We start from the raw sequence: 14490 nt of genomic DNA on the forward strand, positions 1-14490 counted from the left end.
GAGAATGTAATCTGTTATGTTGTATTACTGTAGTCACTCTAACTGAAGGTATTGTACTGTTAGAGAATGTATTGATAAAGAAAAATACACCATTTTGCTTCTGAAGAGGGTGCACAAGTTTGTTTTACAAACAGAAGAAAACCTTTTTTATTTTCTTGTGCAGTTCCAACTCTGCCATGTGAAATAAATTATAATCTTTTATATGGTAAACTGCAGTTAATGATCTAAAAACAAACATCTGTCAAGTTTAGTTAATCACCTAGTCGGTTGAAAATGTGAATACAATAAACCCTCACCAAACAGAGATTACACTGCATTCAGTTGAGCGGGCAGCAGAGGGCACTGGAAGTCTTTAATTGCTCCTGCAGGGTATTTTTCATTGATTGTAATTTATTTAGTAAAAACAATTTCAAATATTTTGCATGATTTTTATTTCCTTGAAAGGATCAATTTAAAGCCAGTTTCTTTTTTCTTTTTTTTGGCAGGTCACTGATCATGTCGGACAAAAGCGAGCTAAAGGCAGAATTAGAACGCAAGAAGCAACGGCTTGCACAAATAAGGGAGGAGAAAAAAAGAAAAGAGGAAGAAAGAAAAAAGAAAGAAGTATGTTAAGAATGTGCTTCAGTTTGTTAGCAATTTAAGAAGCGTCATCCAATACTTTGTAGTTTTAGACTTTGGAATCTAGAAACAAATATATAAAAAGTTTAGAAGTACAATGCATTTCTCAATTGTAATGTTAATGGCCTTTTATTGTCTACTGAAACTTCTTTAGGTTAATCTAAATTGTTGGTTAAAATATTGTAAATGATATGTGGTTTTTATTTCTGTTATTGTATTATAGCTTATAAATTGTGGAAGAGATGTTGTGCATTTGCTTGGTGAAGATAAAAAAAATAATTTGAACTGAATTAAAGAGCTGAAAATATCTCACTTCAATATCTGTCACCCCAAAGATTTATTTTACTGATATTGTGATAGCAAGTATGAAAATATTTCATGCCTGAACTCCAGCTAATTAGGATCCCTAGTTAGATCGTCAGGGTGGGACATAGCAGAGGTGTACAGAGACGGTCCTGGGGGGGCGTAATGGTTGCAGATTTTGTTCCAACCCAATTTTTTTAATGACAAGTCCATTTTTTCTGCTCAGGCAGTGTTTTTATTCTTCATTTTAGTTGTCTCTTTTGTAAGATTCTCCATCCATAATTGTTTGTTTTAGTCTTAACCAGCTGTATTCCTTGTTTTTATGCTGCTTATTAGAAATAAGACACACATGATGAAGGAACCAGCAGTTCACAGCGTAACTTTGTCTCCATTTTAACCTCAGTGTCTTCATCATGAACTATCTAGTTTAATCAATATTTGGAAGGAAACCGGGGAGAAAAAGGTGAAAGTTTGAGAATTATGAATTACAGTTTACAGTTTATTTTTGTATAGCCCAAAATCACACAGGAAGTGCCGCAATGGGCTTTAACAGGCCCTGCCTTTGACAGACCCCCAGCCTTGACTCTCTGAGAAGACAAGGAAAAACTCCCAAAAAAAACCTTGTAGGGAAAAATGGAAGAAACCTCGGGAAAGGCAGTTCAAAGAGAGACCCCTTTACAGGTAGGTTGGGCGTGCAGTGGGTGTCAAAAGTAGGGGGTCAATACAATACAATACACAGAACAGAACAATTCCTTAAGACAGCATAATAATAAAAATTTTAGAAGTACGGGTTAACAATAGATGATATGACATAATTAGGTTTGGATATTTTTAGAGTCCTGGAGACCTCATCCATCTAGCTGCCTCCCCATTTGGCCATGCCACGACTGAATCTGCTTCAGGCTACAAATGATTTGGGTGATGTTCTTGGAGAGGGCAAAATCTGTGATATATGAATGACCTGACTTGGCAAAATGAGAAAGATCCGTTATTGTCAAGGTTTGGTTTCTTATTCAGCCATCGGGTTGGAGCAAAAACTTGCAACCACTATGACCCTTCATGATCGACTTTGCAGACCAGTCATCTATAACATTCATTTTCTACTTCATTGTTAGATGAATTGCATATTGAATATAACATTTATAACTATTACTCAGTTAACAAACACGTGCTAGGCAGATGCTTAATGCAATTTTCAAAACACTCAGCTTACCCTTTTAAAATGTTGTATACAGTATTTAGATTTTAAAATGTTGTATACAGTATTTAGAACATTTTTTTTTAACTATTTGGAGGACTTTTTTCCTGCAACTCTCATTTTTGCTGCTTAAGGCTGATCAAAAGAAAGACGCCCCTCCACTTCAAGATGATTCCGACTTGGAGAAGAAGCGGCGTGAGGCTGAGGCACTGCTACAGAGTATGGGCATCACACCTGATGCACCCGTTGGTATGTCTAACACATTGTGCTTTTTAAAATATTTGTTGTTACATATTTGAGTAAATTGTGATTTAAAAATGGTCTACTTTTGCATTTAATAACAAGGTTAATATTTTTAGAATTTATTTTACATGACCTGTCATCAAAGATTAATTGTTTCTTCTCAGTTGCATGTGCTTGTACTTGAAGAGGGTTTTATATTTTGATATTCTGTTAGTTGTATATGATACATATATAAAGTTTGTTTGAGAGATAAGGAAACTGTTAAAGATTAAATCTCCAACCTATAAGCAGCTGTAAGTTATAAGCAGCTAGTTGGCAGAGGCTCTGACTTACTGGGAGCAATGGCCATCAAAGCCCTATAGATGGCAGCAGAGCTGCATTTATAAACAGACTTCTTGTTACCATCTTTAAATTACATGAAGCGGTTTGTGTAAAACATGTTTTATAAGTTATAAACATTGATACATTTTATATTTTAAATTCATGCTATGAACTTGGAGAAAGGCTGAGAGTTCCTGGCATCTGCAAAGCAGTATTATTGTTCTGAATATAACAATTTTTATTCATCTTATTTAATTTCTAAGGTGATATTTTTGTTAATAATGTGTACACTTTATGGGCCATCGACAGCTTTTAAAAATGTTAATCACTGATTTAAAAATTTAAAAAAAAAAAATCTGTCATTTTCATGGTGACTTTTTGTCTAAGGCATGGAATTAAAAATTTGTGTTTTTTGCATGATATATTTTTTTAAGGCATGAATGAATATGTAATATAATTTTTGTGTTTTTGTTCATCTTTAATGCTGGCTTGAAGTTCCCATTCATATATTATTAAACTTCATGAGAGTCACTTACAGTACTAAAACATGTCCTTATTAAAGAAAACCTTTTACCCTCTTGTTACTTTGTTCAAGATGTATTTCAGTGGCATAGTAGTGAGAAGTCAAGCAAAACGACACCTTTTATTGGCTAACTGAAAATATTACAGTATGCAAGCTTTCGAGACATCTTGCCTGAAGAAGAGGCCCAAGTTACCTCGAAACCTTGCATATTCTAATCTTTTTAGGTAGCCAATAAAAGCTGTCGTTTTGCTTGACTTCTCACTACATCTGTAACGGCTAACACAGTACAACACCCTGGTACTAATGGCATAGCAGTCATTTATTGCCTCAGCTGACTGAGTAAATATCTAATTTTCTTCTCCTGTTCACAAGTGTTTACAGATTTTTATTTCAAAACATGTATTAAATATAATTAGGTGTAGATAATTTTGTTCAGTTTTGTTTCAGTATTGATGTTTAAGCAATAACATGGAGAACACAACTAAAAGAAGATAAGTTAACCACGTCTCTTTAAAAAGTTGTGAATGCTAATATATTCTTTCAGAATATTGATTAATTTTTTTAATTAGTATGGTTTTCATTAGTAAGCCTCAAAAATTCAGCATCAACATTCAACTATTTGACACCATTTCCAAAGCCTGTTTAGTGCCAGCATTAAAGTGTATGCGTGTTAAAAGCACACACTTGACATCTATTGTTTTGTCAAGCTGTCTAAATGTTCAAGTGTCTTAACAGTGCATATGCATGCAAAAACAAGCATGGAAGTTAACCATTTTCTTTTCCCTTCTCTTTTTTGCTATTCATTTTCATCCATGAATTTTTTTTTCATTTGTTTTGTTTTGTATTTTTTCTTTATTTTATAATTTTATTCCATCATGTTAAATTAATTTTGTAACACCCTGTGCAGCACCGCCACTCCGAGTAGTAACAGCGGATACCTGTCTGTTTCACTATTTAGTCCCTCCACCCATGTCTCCATCTTCCAAGTCTGTGAGCACGCCAAGTGAGACAGGGAGCCAAGATTCTGGTGATGGCGCCATTGGAGCTAGGTATAATCATTTTGGTTTAATATTTTAATGACATAATGTTTTCATTTAACTGCTACGGTTTAGTGAAGTGCTTCATTGGTAAAGCAGCACTTAAATGAACTGGTAGTTACAGTGTGGGTGTGTGTTTGGCTGGCTGGGTGACTCTGTGTGAAATGAGTAGTGGAGAAAGAAAGTTGTCAAAGAAAAAAAAGCTTCACTTTTCAAGGCACGTGTTTAGTTCATGGAGAATGCATTATTAATACTTTGCTATTTTTTATATACTGATGTTTGAAGGAAAGTAAGAATTCTTGCAAACAATGCACTCTCTGAATAGTACTGTATTTGTTAATTTTTACATTTCTCACAAATACTTGCACATTTCTAGTAGCTTGCTACATCCAGTTATTTTGAAACAGTAAATATACATTTATAAATGTAATTCTATTGCAATTTGTTAGGTAGTTAATTCTTGTGTATTCTTAACAAATGTTATATTTACCTCCTATTGTCATGTAGGTTTTAGTATGTAGCTTTTCTTAACATTTTTTTATATATTAAACTTTATATATTAAATGACAAAAGCATTACATTAGCTTGTGATGAAATATTTTACTCGGTTTTGTTAATTTATTTTAATGATTAATTTAATTTTTAAAAACTCTTCTTTTCAAGGATGCCAAACAGTTTTTTTTATATAAACCTAAAACCTTAAGCTCCTTTCTTTATAACTAAAGGTCTAATTTGTGCAGTAAGATTGATTTAGTCATCACAATTACATTTTTATTACAAACTTTCCCACACAATTAGCATTTGTACATTGTAAGGCACATTTTTGTTTCAAACAATTACCTGTGCTTTTAAAGTGTATATTTAAGTAGAGGAGTATAATGGATTAAAATAAAACCAAAACTGAGTTGCTCAAGGCAGTGCTTAACCTATAATTATAACTTTTGGCCCCCCTCACGTAACTCTAGCCCATTCGCTGTCCCAATGGAATGACTGAGCTCTTCCTTACTAAGCAAGTACATGTTGGCTCATTTCCTCTACCAATATGTCAATTTCCTGCACACATGGATGCACGTTTAGTGCCCTAGGCTATAATACAACTCACTTATGATACAGCTAATCACCTAACATAGCTTTCATATTTTGCTGTTATCTCATTTCAGTCAAACTGCACTTGTGTGATTTTTTTTTTTTTAATATATATTTTTTTCAATTTCACTTAAGTCATTGTGCATCATACAGTCATGGGAAAAAGAAACTGCACACTCCTTCAGCTCTGTAATTTTATTAAGCATGGTCTAAATCCTAATTGTGTTGTCATCTCTAACTTTTATAAACGGAGAGCTTTAGTCTCTGGTGACAAAACTGAACCGATTTCAATGTTATTTTTTTCCCTATAAAGTAGGCAAACATTCAAAAACCATGCTGGGAAAAAATAAGTGCACCCTTCCAACTTTCACTGTCTTTAACAGGATATTAACACATCATATCAACTGTTACTAATCAAATGCACAAGATTAGTTATTTACCAGGAAGTGTGACTACCTCAATAAAAGCAAAACATTTGGCAGTTCGGTGTTTTGGAGCACTCAGAGTTGTGTTCCCATCATGCCAAGAACAAAGGACATCAGCCATCTCCTCGGTGAAGCAATTGTTGCTGCTCATCAGTTAGGGAAGGTTTCTAAGGCCATTTCAAAGTCAAGTCAAGTTAGGGAGTATGCACTGGTACAGTGCGTTGCCGCACCCACTACACAACGAAACAACTCGGGATCCCAGTTGGCAAACCCCCAGGCAGACACGCAGTCTAGTCTCACCCTCCGGAAATGACTCGCTATCTGCCACAGGCAGGTGTTATGTCGGCGATCCCTTGGCCTGGTCCAGCCACTTGGGTCCCTAACAATGAGAATCTTAAGAGCCGGATCACCCTTTTGTGAAACGCGCCACAATTGCTGGTAATGTGCCTCATTAATGACTCCATGAGCAACACAAAGTCAAACCAGTAGTACCCAAGGATTTTCCGGAGAGACACAGTACCAAAGGAGTCCAGTCTTTAGGTCATTGGATAGCGTCCATGTCTCGCAACCATATAGCAAGACAGGAAGCACCAGGTCTCTAAAGACTTGGACCTTCGTCCTTTTGCATAGATATTGGGAGCGCCACACACCCCTTTCCAAGTACCTCATGACCCCCCATGTTCTCCCAATGTGTCTATTGACTTCATAGGAAGAGTCACCAGAGATATGAATGTCACTGCCAAGATAAGTAAACCTCTCGACCTTGCAAGGTCGACACTCTCTCCACAAACAGACACACTGCTGATGGCTGTGCCCAAGAGGTCATTAAAGGCCTGGATCTTGGTTTTTATCCAAGACACTCGCAAGCCCAGACACTCAGACTCCTCGCTCAGTCTCACGAGTGCCCTGATCAGAGCCTCCATTGACTCCGTGATTTGAAACTGACCTGTCTGCAGTGAGAAGGACTTTTTCCAAATGGAGAGCTTTCAAGGCAGTTCATAATCTTCACAGGAGTGGACATCCCATCAAATTCAATCCAAGGACAGACTGTTTATTGTCTAGAGAAATCGAGAAAAATTTGAGAACTACATCACGTGACCTACAAACCTTGATGACCATGTTTAGAGTTCACATTCATGACAATAAAATTAGAAAACGACTGAACAAGTATATCCTTCATGGAAGGGTGGCAAGGCCAAAACCCCTTCTCTCCAAAAAGAATACAGCAACACAGCTTAGGTTTGCAAAATTGAATCTGAACGAACCACAACAATTCTGGAACAACATTTGGACTGATGAGACCAAGGTGGAGATAACCAAAACTAAACACCTTTTATCAACTGTTAAGAATGGTGGTGGGGAGATAATGATTTGGGTTTCTTTTGAGGCCACAGGACCTGGGAAATTCCACTTTATACCAAAATATTCTTGACATAAATGTGAGGCCAACTATCTGGCTGCTTAATCCAGATGAAACTGGATCATGCAGCAGGACAACGTTCCCAAATGTCTAAGTGGCTAAAAAAAAAAAAAAATCATGGTGTTGTAAGTCAAAGTCCAGACCACAATCCCACTGAGATGCTGTGGCTGGATCTCAAGTGAGCAGAGGATAAAAGAATGTCCTCTAACTTCAATGAACCAAAGCAATGTTGTAAAAAACAGTGGTCCGAAATTTCTCCAAAATGATGTAATAAACTAATAAAATTATACAGAAAATGTTTACTTCAAGTTACTGCTTCTAAAGGTGGATCTACATGTTACTAAATTACAGGGTGTACTTAGTTTTTTGCACATGGTTTTTGAATGTTTGCATACTCTGAAAAAATGAACAAAGTATTAAAATCTGTTATATTTCTTTTTTGTCACCTGAGGTTAGATGTCTCTGGCAAAAGTGTGACGTGCATTTTTTCTCTGATGTAGAACCCTCGTCATCATCTGAGTTCGCCTCTGCTATAGTGCATCTTTATGTGAAAACAGCAGTGTCACATCGTGTGTGAATGTAACTGGGAGAATAAAACTGAATTAAAAAAAACAACGCTAACCTTTACAAGTACCATACATTTACACCGGCTGTTACAGACTCAAATCAAAATAGGAAGAATAAGAGCAGTTCACTTCTCAAAACAGAGTCGTGTGGGATCAAAGTCTGGACCTTTTGATTACCAGTCAGCAGTTCTTGCCGTTACACCACCAAAGCAGTCATATTAAAGACGTGTCAATGTCGCACCCTAACGCGGATTCTTTTTCTGCAGTTATACTCTTGAATAAAAGCGCACTTGTTTTGTTTTACTTGTACTTTTTGTGAAAGTGTTTATTTGATATTTGGACATAAGGCTACACTACATTATATGCTTCATGTCTACATTTTGTCAATAAAACATGAAAAACGTTTCTGTTTTAACGATGTGTTTACATAGATTGTTGTAGACACGGAACACACATGAAATTCATGTGTTCCAAATAACGACAGAGTATTTACACTTTAGTCTGTACAAGTCTAAGCAACTGACACGCAGGTAAACAGACTTGAGCTGAGAAAATGTTTCGCGGCGGTAGGGGGATGTGATAGCAGGCTGTTTCCTGCTTATTGACACATTTAAAAGGCAAAAGACATTGACGGAGAGGTGCAAAGGGATTAAGGGTGGGATGGATTTATGAGTTTCATAGGCTTTGGTAATTCTAGTGTTAACAAAAATCACAGAATTAAAGGACTGTGTACTTTCTTTTTCCTATGGCTGTATGATTTCCAGCATTACTTTTAAACTTGGAATAAAACCGCTTTATTATGTTTTGTTTTTACAGATTTTTTTTTCCATTTTAATTGTGCAATATATGCTTTCAACCCAGTTACATTCTCTATCAATAATATCCCAAGAAAAGGTTTTAATTATGTCATATTCAATAATTCTAATTCAGGACAGTTCCTCACATATGGTGGCAAGTGATTGTATCTGCTTGAAACTCTGTTTACATTTTGTAACAATGTGAAATAGTTACTTGTCAGAAGATGAGCAATATTAAATACTGAAAGGTTTGTATAAAGTGTTCATGTAAAGGATCTCCTCTTAAAATATCATGCCATGTAAGTGGTGTTATAGTTAAGATTTTAAGATCCTTTTTTTTTTTTTTTTTAAACCTGTCTTTGTTTACTAATCATTTGGCCTCTTTTACTACTGCTGCCGCCTGGTTGCTCTGCAACCAACCAGGACTCTGCATTGGGATGCTGATCCATCAGTTCTTCAGCTTCATTCTGATTCTGACTTGGGGTACTGAAATTCTTTGCATCCTATGCTTTATACTGTTTTAGCTTGATATAATTGTGCTGTAATTTGTCTAACCTTTCTGTAGTTGTATTGTTTAAGAAACAAAGTTTATGCTTTTTTTTCCATTTGTAATTATATTTTTTGAGCAATTGTCTTTGCTTTTCTGTACCTCTTTTGCTGCCTGTGTAAAGAGGGATTTAGAAAGTAGCAGATTAAATGACAGGTGTAAGATGCAAAGGAAAAAGATTTGGATATTTGAAAAAATGTATTAAGAGAAGTAAAGAAACAATTTTGAAATGCACTAAAATTAAGATCAAAAAGATGTTCTAATCTTGCTTGGAAAAAATGTTTATTGCAGACCAAAAATGGAAACTCATAAAACAAACAAAATGTATAATAAGCAAAGAAGAGATATTTTATTAGTACAATAGATTATAAAATGTAATGAAATAAATGTTTTAAATGTTACTTTATTTTTTAACTATTTCTTAATTAGATTTGGAATATGAAATAATACCCACAGTGCCTGTGCTCATTCCTATAGTCCTGTTATCTAAGTAGTGATTAGTAATTAGTCAGCCTCCTTATTTAGGTATTTCACAGTGGTTAAGTCTTTATTAATGTATCCACAAAAAGAAACTGGGAAATGAGGGAAAATTAATAGGTTTTGAGCCTGAACCTGAAAGAGGTATTCTTTAGTGCTGATTTTGTGAGTGACCAAATATAACACAATGCAAGTATCTAAAATCGTGGTTTATAGTGAATGTTTCTTTTAATAACCAAATCATCATGGATGTCAAACACTGCAAATTCAACTCCCATCTTATTTCTGACTTTCTAATGCTAGAGACCCATACTGTACACCCTTAGGGATTCCTTCTCACTTGGTGACTTTGTACCACAACCAGTCCCCATCATATGCCATAGTCAAAATATGTGTTGCAGATTTCACTCCTCTCACAAAGATGCTCCAAGGTCTGGACAACCTCCAGCTTCAACAACAGAATAAGATGTTAACACTGTAAAGTAATTTAATGGGGAGTTGGAGAGTAATGATGTGTGAGATAGCAGACAGCAAAGGGATTAGTTACGACTTCATTGATTCCACTGCTTGTGAACATTTAAGCATAATCGAGGCATGTACCCAGAATGTTGACTTCTGAAGTAAATCTTCACCTTGTCCCATGTACGGAAGAGAATTTTGAATTAATGAAGAGAGAAATGAGGTTTGTAACAGTTGAAGGAACTGTGATTCATCACTCTCACACAGAGTTAAAGCAACAATCTAAAAATTGAAAGCATGATGAATCTCAAAATCAAATAAATTCATGGGGCACGACGGCACTAGAAAGGTCATGCACAATTGTCTTTGTTGTTGAGTATGTACTCCATATTAATTGCATGCCTCAAAAAGTCCAAAATAGCCAGTCAATATTAGGCTGATTTGCTTTAGTGTTTATGACAGTCAGTCAGGAAAAAGCAGTGAGGAAAGCCCTTCGCCATTCTTCGTCTGCTTTATGAGAAAGACCCCACTCAAGTGCACATGTTAAATAGGCTACTTTGTGTAGCTGTGGATTCAAAGAGATGTTAGATGTCCCAATTCCCCACCCCTGGCTCTGTGTAACTGCCACCTGTTCCAGAAAATGAAGGGTTGCCTCTGTGGGAAATGATATGCCAATGATGAAGATTATAAGTCAGGTACAGAAAAATGGATGCATGACGTTTTATTTGAATGACATAGAAAGGTTTTCTGTTTGTAACACATTTATTAGTGTTCGCAGTGATTATGGTGAAAAAACTTATTGTTTTATTTTTTTTCTTAATAAGTGAAGCTGAATTTTTTTTAATCACCTCCCCACTCATAGAATCTTTGCATGGTCCTTGGTAAACATACTCATCTGCTAAAGAATGGGTGCTTAAGCCATGATGACTTTTGCCCCCCAGCGTGCATGAGGGACTGAGTCTGGAGTCATTAGTTACCTCTCAATAGTTCTGATTTATTATGAGTTATAAACTCAAACCTTTGTTTAGCAAATACTCTCCTTATTTGATAACACGGTACTGCCACAGGTATCATTGCCAGTTGAGAACATTTTAACCCAGTGTTGACCCCAGCTGTCGGTGCCTGTTGTGTGGTGTTAACGTTTATTTTTTTTTTGCTTTGTGTTTTCCCCCACCATAACCTATCGTCTATGGGAAGGAGCGAAAGCTTTAGATTCGTCAAAAATTTGCATGTCCGGTTTTTGACAGATCTCATTGTTTTAGGGTCACCTGATACCAAAAACATTGATCCCTCGATGATGGGTCTGTGCCTGAGTGTCACAGTTTCTTGAGGACTGTCTAGAGCTAAAATGGCTGGATGGAAAAATACCAAACTCAAAACTTAAGCCTATTATAAGATGACGATGTGCTGATTAGTTTTTCGGTCAAATCATGCAACAGAAAGAGGCACTCTAGGGGAACCCTCCTATACCGTAATTCTGCAATTAATTATGAATTCTCCTCGTCAGTTGCTATCATAAGGACCTATTTTATGATCAGAAAGATCAGCATCTGAGCGGTAAACAACTACTGAATTGTTATAGAATAGTTTGGGTAACTTGGTTCCTAGGGTGCAAAGCCTACTGACGCTCACGTTCAATTTATTTATTGATTTATTTTATTTATTTATTATCACTGTCCAAAGACTTAGATTATTTTTGGTATCTCTATATTTGCTAAATTGGAATGTGTTTGGGTGTGTGCTCGTGTGAGTACAATCCTATCCTTAGCTAGTAAGCTTCATAAAGTCTGTTCAGAAAATAAACAGATTTGCTTAATGAAAATAAATGAGTCATCTTACTTCACCTGTTGTTCATTTGACTTTCAAATAGCTTATTATAATTTTTTTTCAAGTGATAGAGTGGCTCCCATCCATTGTGGGTGTCTGCATTGCTTCCAGAGCTGTTGGATTGGCTGGTGGGCTTATCCCATTTGAACTGGGCAGGATCTAGCCTTGGATGGGATGACAACCCTGCACACAATCTAGCTACACATCATTACAAAATACAATTTATTTAGTTAGTGTTTCAAAACTTCTACGTTGGCCAGACACTAGTGTGGCTCAGCTCTTATTGTTTTGAAGGGCAAGAGAAATCTCTGCAATCAAACACCTTTCAGGGTTGTTGACAGAAGTACATCATCTCAGAGATGTGCAATTAGTGGGGCTACTGAAACACATTACTTATTGCTGAAAATGAATCAGCAATCACTAAATTAGTGTTATTCATTGGGTTTTTGAAACCTTAGTAATGTTTATTAGTGAAAAATGTGACTAAACCACATCTGACATCTACTTGAACGGTATGGGAATGATATTTGAATTCATTTGGTTTGTCCTATAAATATTACTCTTCATTAGTTTTATTAAGCAGCTGATGTTTCTTCCATATTCTGATGTGACAGAAAATGTCACAAGCCAGACAAATTGATTTTCTAACAATCACGGTTTGGAAAGTGTATTGTTACAGAAGAGTTTGTGCAAATTGAACCAGAATTTGTGTAAATTAACCAGCATTATCTTGTTATACAGTAATTCATGTGGTAAAGATATAATAATGTTGGAAGATTTGCTTTTAATGTTGCTTTTAAGCACTTGTTTTCTCAGTTACTGAAGAGAAAGTGTCAGGGAATACATTTAGCATGTGCACATGTTAAAATAAATTAGACAGTCCTCAACGATTTCCTTCTTTATACACACAATTATTATTTCAACAGGGGAAATCCCCTTCTCTGTAACACACGAAATTCAAACCCTGCTTTCCCAGCGTAGAATACCTAAAAAAGTTGTTTTCATTTTATTGCGATATCATATCATCTATCTTATATAAAATAATTTATAAACCATCTAGCATTGTACTTGTTTAAGGTATTTACCATTATTACCAAAATGTAATGTTTTGTTTTTATGTTTTTTCATGATCACTGGTTTTTATTTTATAATAACATTTATGCATTGCTATGTCTTGAAAAATTTTGATGAATTTGAAAATAAAAATTTAAAAAAAGCACTAACTATAAAGATCTCTCTGTATATTTAGATATATCTCTACTGGTTGACCTTTAATGATAAATGTATTGTATATTTTCTCTAAATTTATATTGGAGTTGCAACTATTTTGTACTAAATGTACAAGTCTCTTTCATTTTGTTTAGACGGGGCCCCATTAAACTGGGAATGGCCAAGGTTACACATGTAGATTTCCCCCCTCGTGAAGTTGTGTCATATTCTAAGGAAACCCAGACTCCTGTGGTGGCACAGCCAAAAGAAGGTAAGAATTTTTATTTTCCAGAACCTAAGAGAATGAGCAAAGTTTTTTGAATTAAAAAAATTGTATTTGATTGGGGAAACTAGGAGGGTTTTCTCTTTGAAGGTAGCGCCTATGCTACTTAGGTTCACTTTGTTATCTAAAGACTTGTCACTGATTAAATGAAAACAGAAAAATAAAACACAAATTAAGATTCAGATGTGTAAAATATTAAGCTGGAATCTATGCTTGCTTTTTATTGTTTACTTTACATTTATTTTTATATATTCATGTGCCCAAATTCTTACTCCAGAATGTGTGTCTTTTTATTGGTGGGTTAACGTGTACATGTGTATCAAATCAATATTTAAGATGGAAAAGGATAATAACATATTTATTGAAAAAAACATTTTGATGAATTTTGCCGATCAACCCTACTGAGAACTAATACATATATGGAATAGTTTACCAAGTAGTCTGGTAAATAATAATGCTTTGGCAACCTTCAAATCTCAACTTTATGATATTTTTAGAAGTGAGGTTAATAGAGATTGCCGCTCTTAGTTGATTGAATGCCTTATGTTTGTCCAGTTGTTCTTGTATGAGCATTTTTGTAGGACACTTTCATAGTAATGCCCAGCCTGCAATGCATCATCTAAATTTTGAAATGCATAAAATCATCCACAGAAAGATCATGTGCTTCATGAAACATTTATTTAAAGGTGTTCTTTTCCATTTTTTTTATTTATTTAACTAGACAGAAACATGTCTGCTAAAAATTGTTAGATTTCTTTGTTGCATAAAATATGCATTTGCATTTTTTAGCCAGCCCACTTTGCAATGATTCTCTTGGTGAAGCAAGTAATGAATGCATTCTTGATTTGATACTTTTCTCACTTTGACTTCTCACTTAATTTATTCAGAATTGAACAATATAGTGGGATTTCACTTATCCACTATCTTTTTATCTCACTGTTAGTTATGTAGATTAGACACTCTTAATTCAAGCCTCTCATTAATTGGTAGAAAAAAAGTCTATAACACTGCACCTGGTGATTATGGATGCTTCTCAGAATAAACACAGTGAACTAAATAAATTATTTAAATATGTTGTAAAAATTGTACCACATTTATTAGAGCACTAATCGCATGTATTAGTTGCACTGTCATTCTTATGTAGCTGTCAA

At 35.2% G+C, this 14490-nt stretch overlaps 1 protein-coding gene across 5 annotated transcripts in view; it reads left to right on the plus strand.

Annotated features, from left to right (window-relative positions):
• The window catches only part of LOC120531839 (cytoplasmic dynein 1 intermediate chain 2), a 149394-nt gene that overhangs the window by 35508 nt on the left and 99396 nt on the right, over nt 1-14490 (plus strand). For 2 of the 5 annotated variants that reach the window (XM_039757619.1, XM_039757618.1), the window contains exons 2-6: nt 486-603; nt 2254-2368; nt 4114-4255; nt 8961-9020; nt 13212-13327. In XM_039757619.1, the coding sequence (XP_039613553.1) occupies nt 496-603; nt 2254-2368; nt 4114-4255; nt 8961-9020; nt 13212-13327 (541 nt within the window). In that variant the 5' untranslated portion in view covers nt 486-495. The remainder of the gene's footprint in view (nt 1-485; nt 604-2253; nt 2369-4113; nt 4256-8960; nt 9021-13211; nt 13328-14490) is intronic. The other 3 variants (XM_039757620.1, XM_039757621.1, XM_039757622.1) reach the window with 3 other exon arrangements.

This window comes from Polypterus senegalus, chromosome 6 (genome assembly GCF_016835505.1).
Source record: "Polypterus senegalus isolate Bchr_013 chromosome 6, ASM1683550v1, whole genome shotgun sequence".
Classification (NCBI taxonomy): Eukaryota; Metazoa; Chordata; class Cladistia; order Polypteriformes; family Polypteridae; genus Polypterus; species Polypterus senegalus.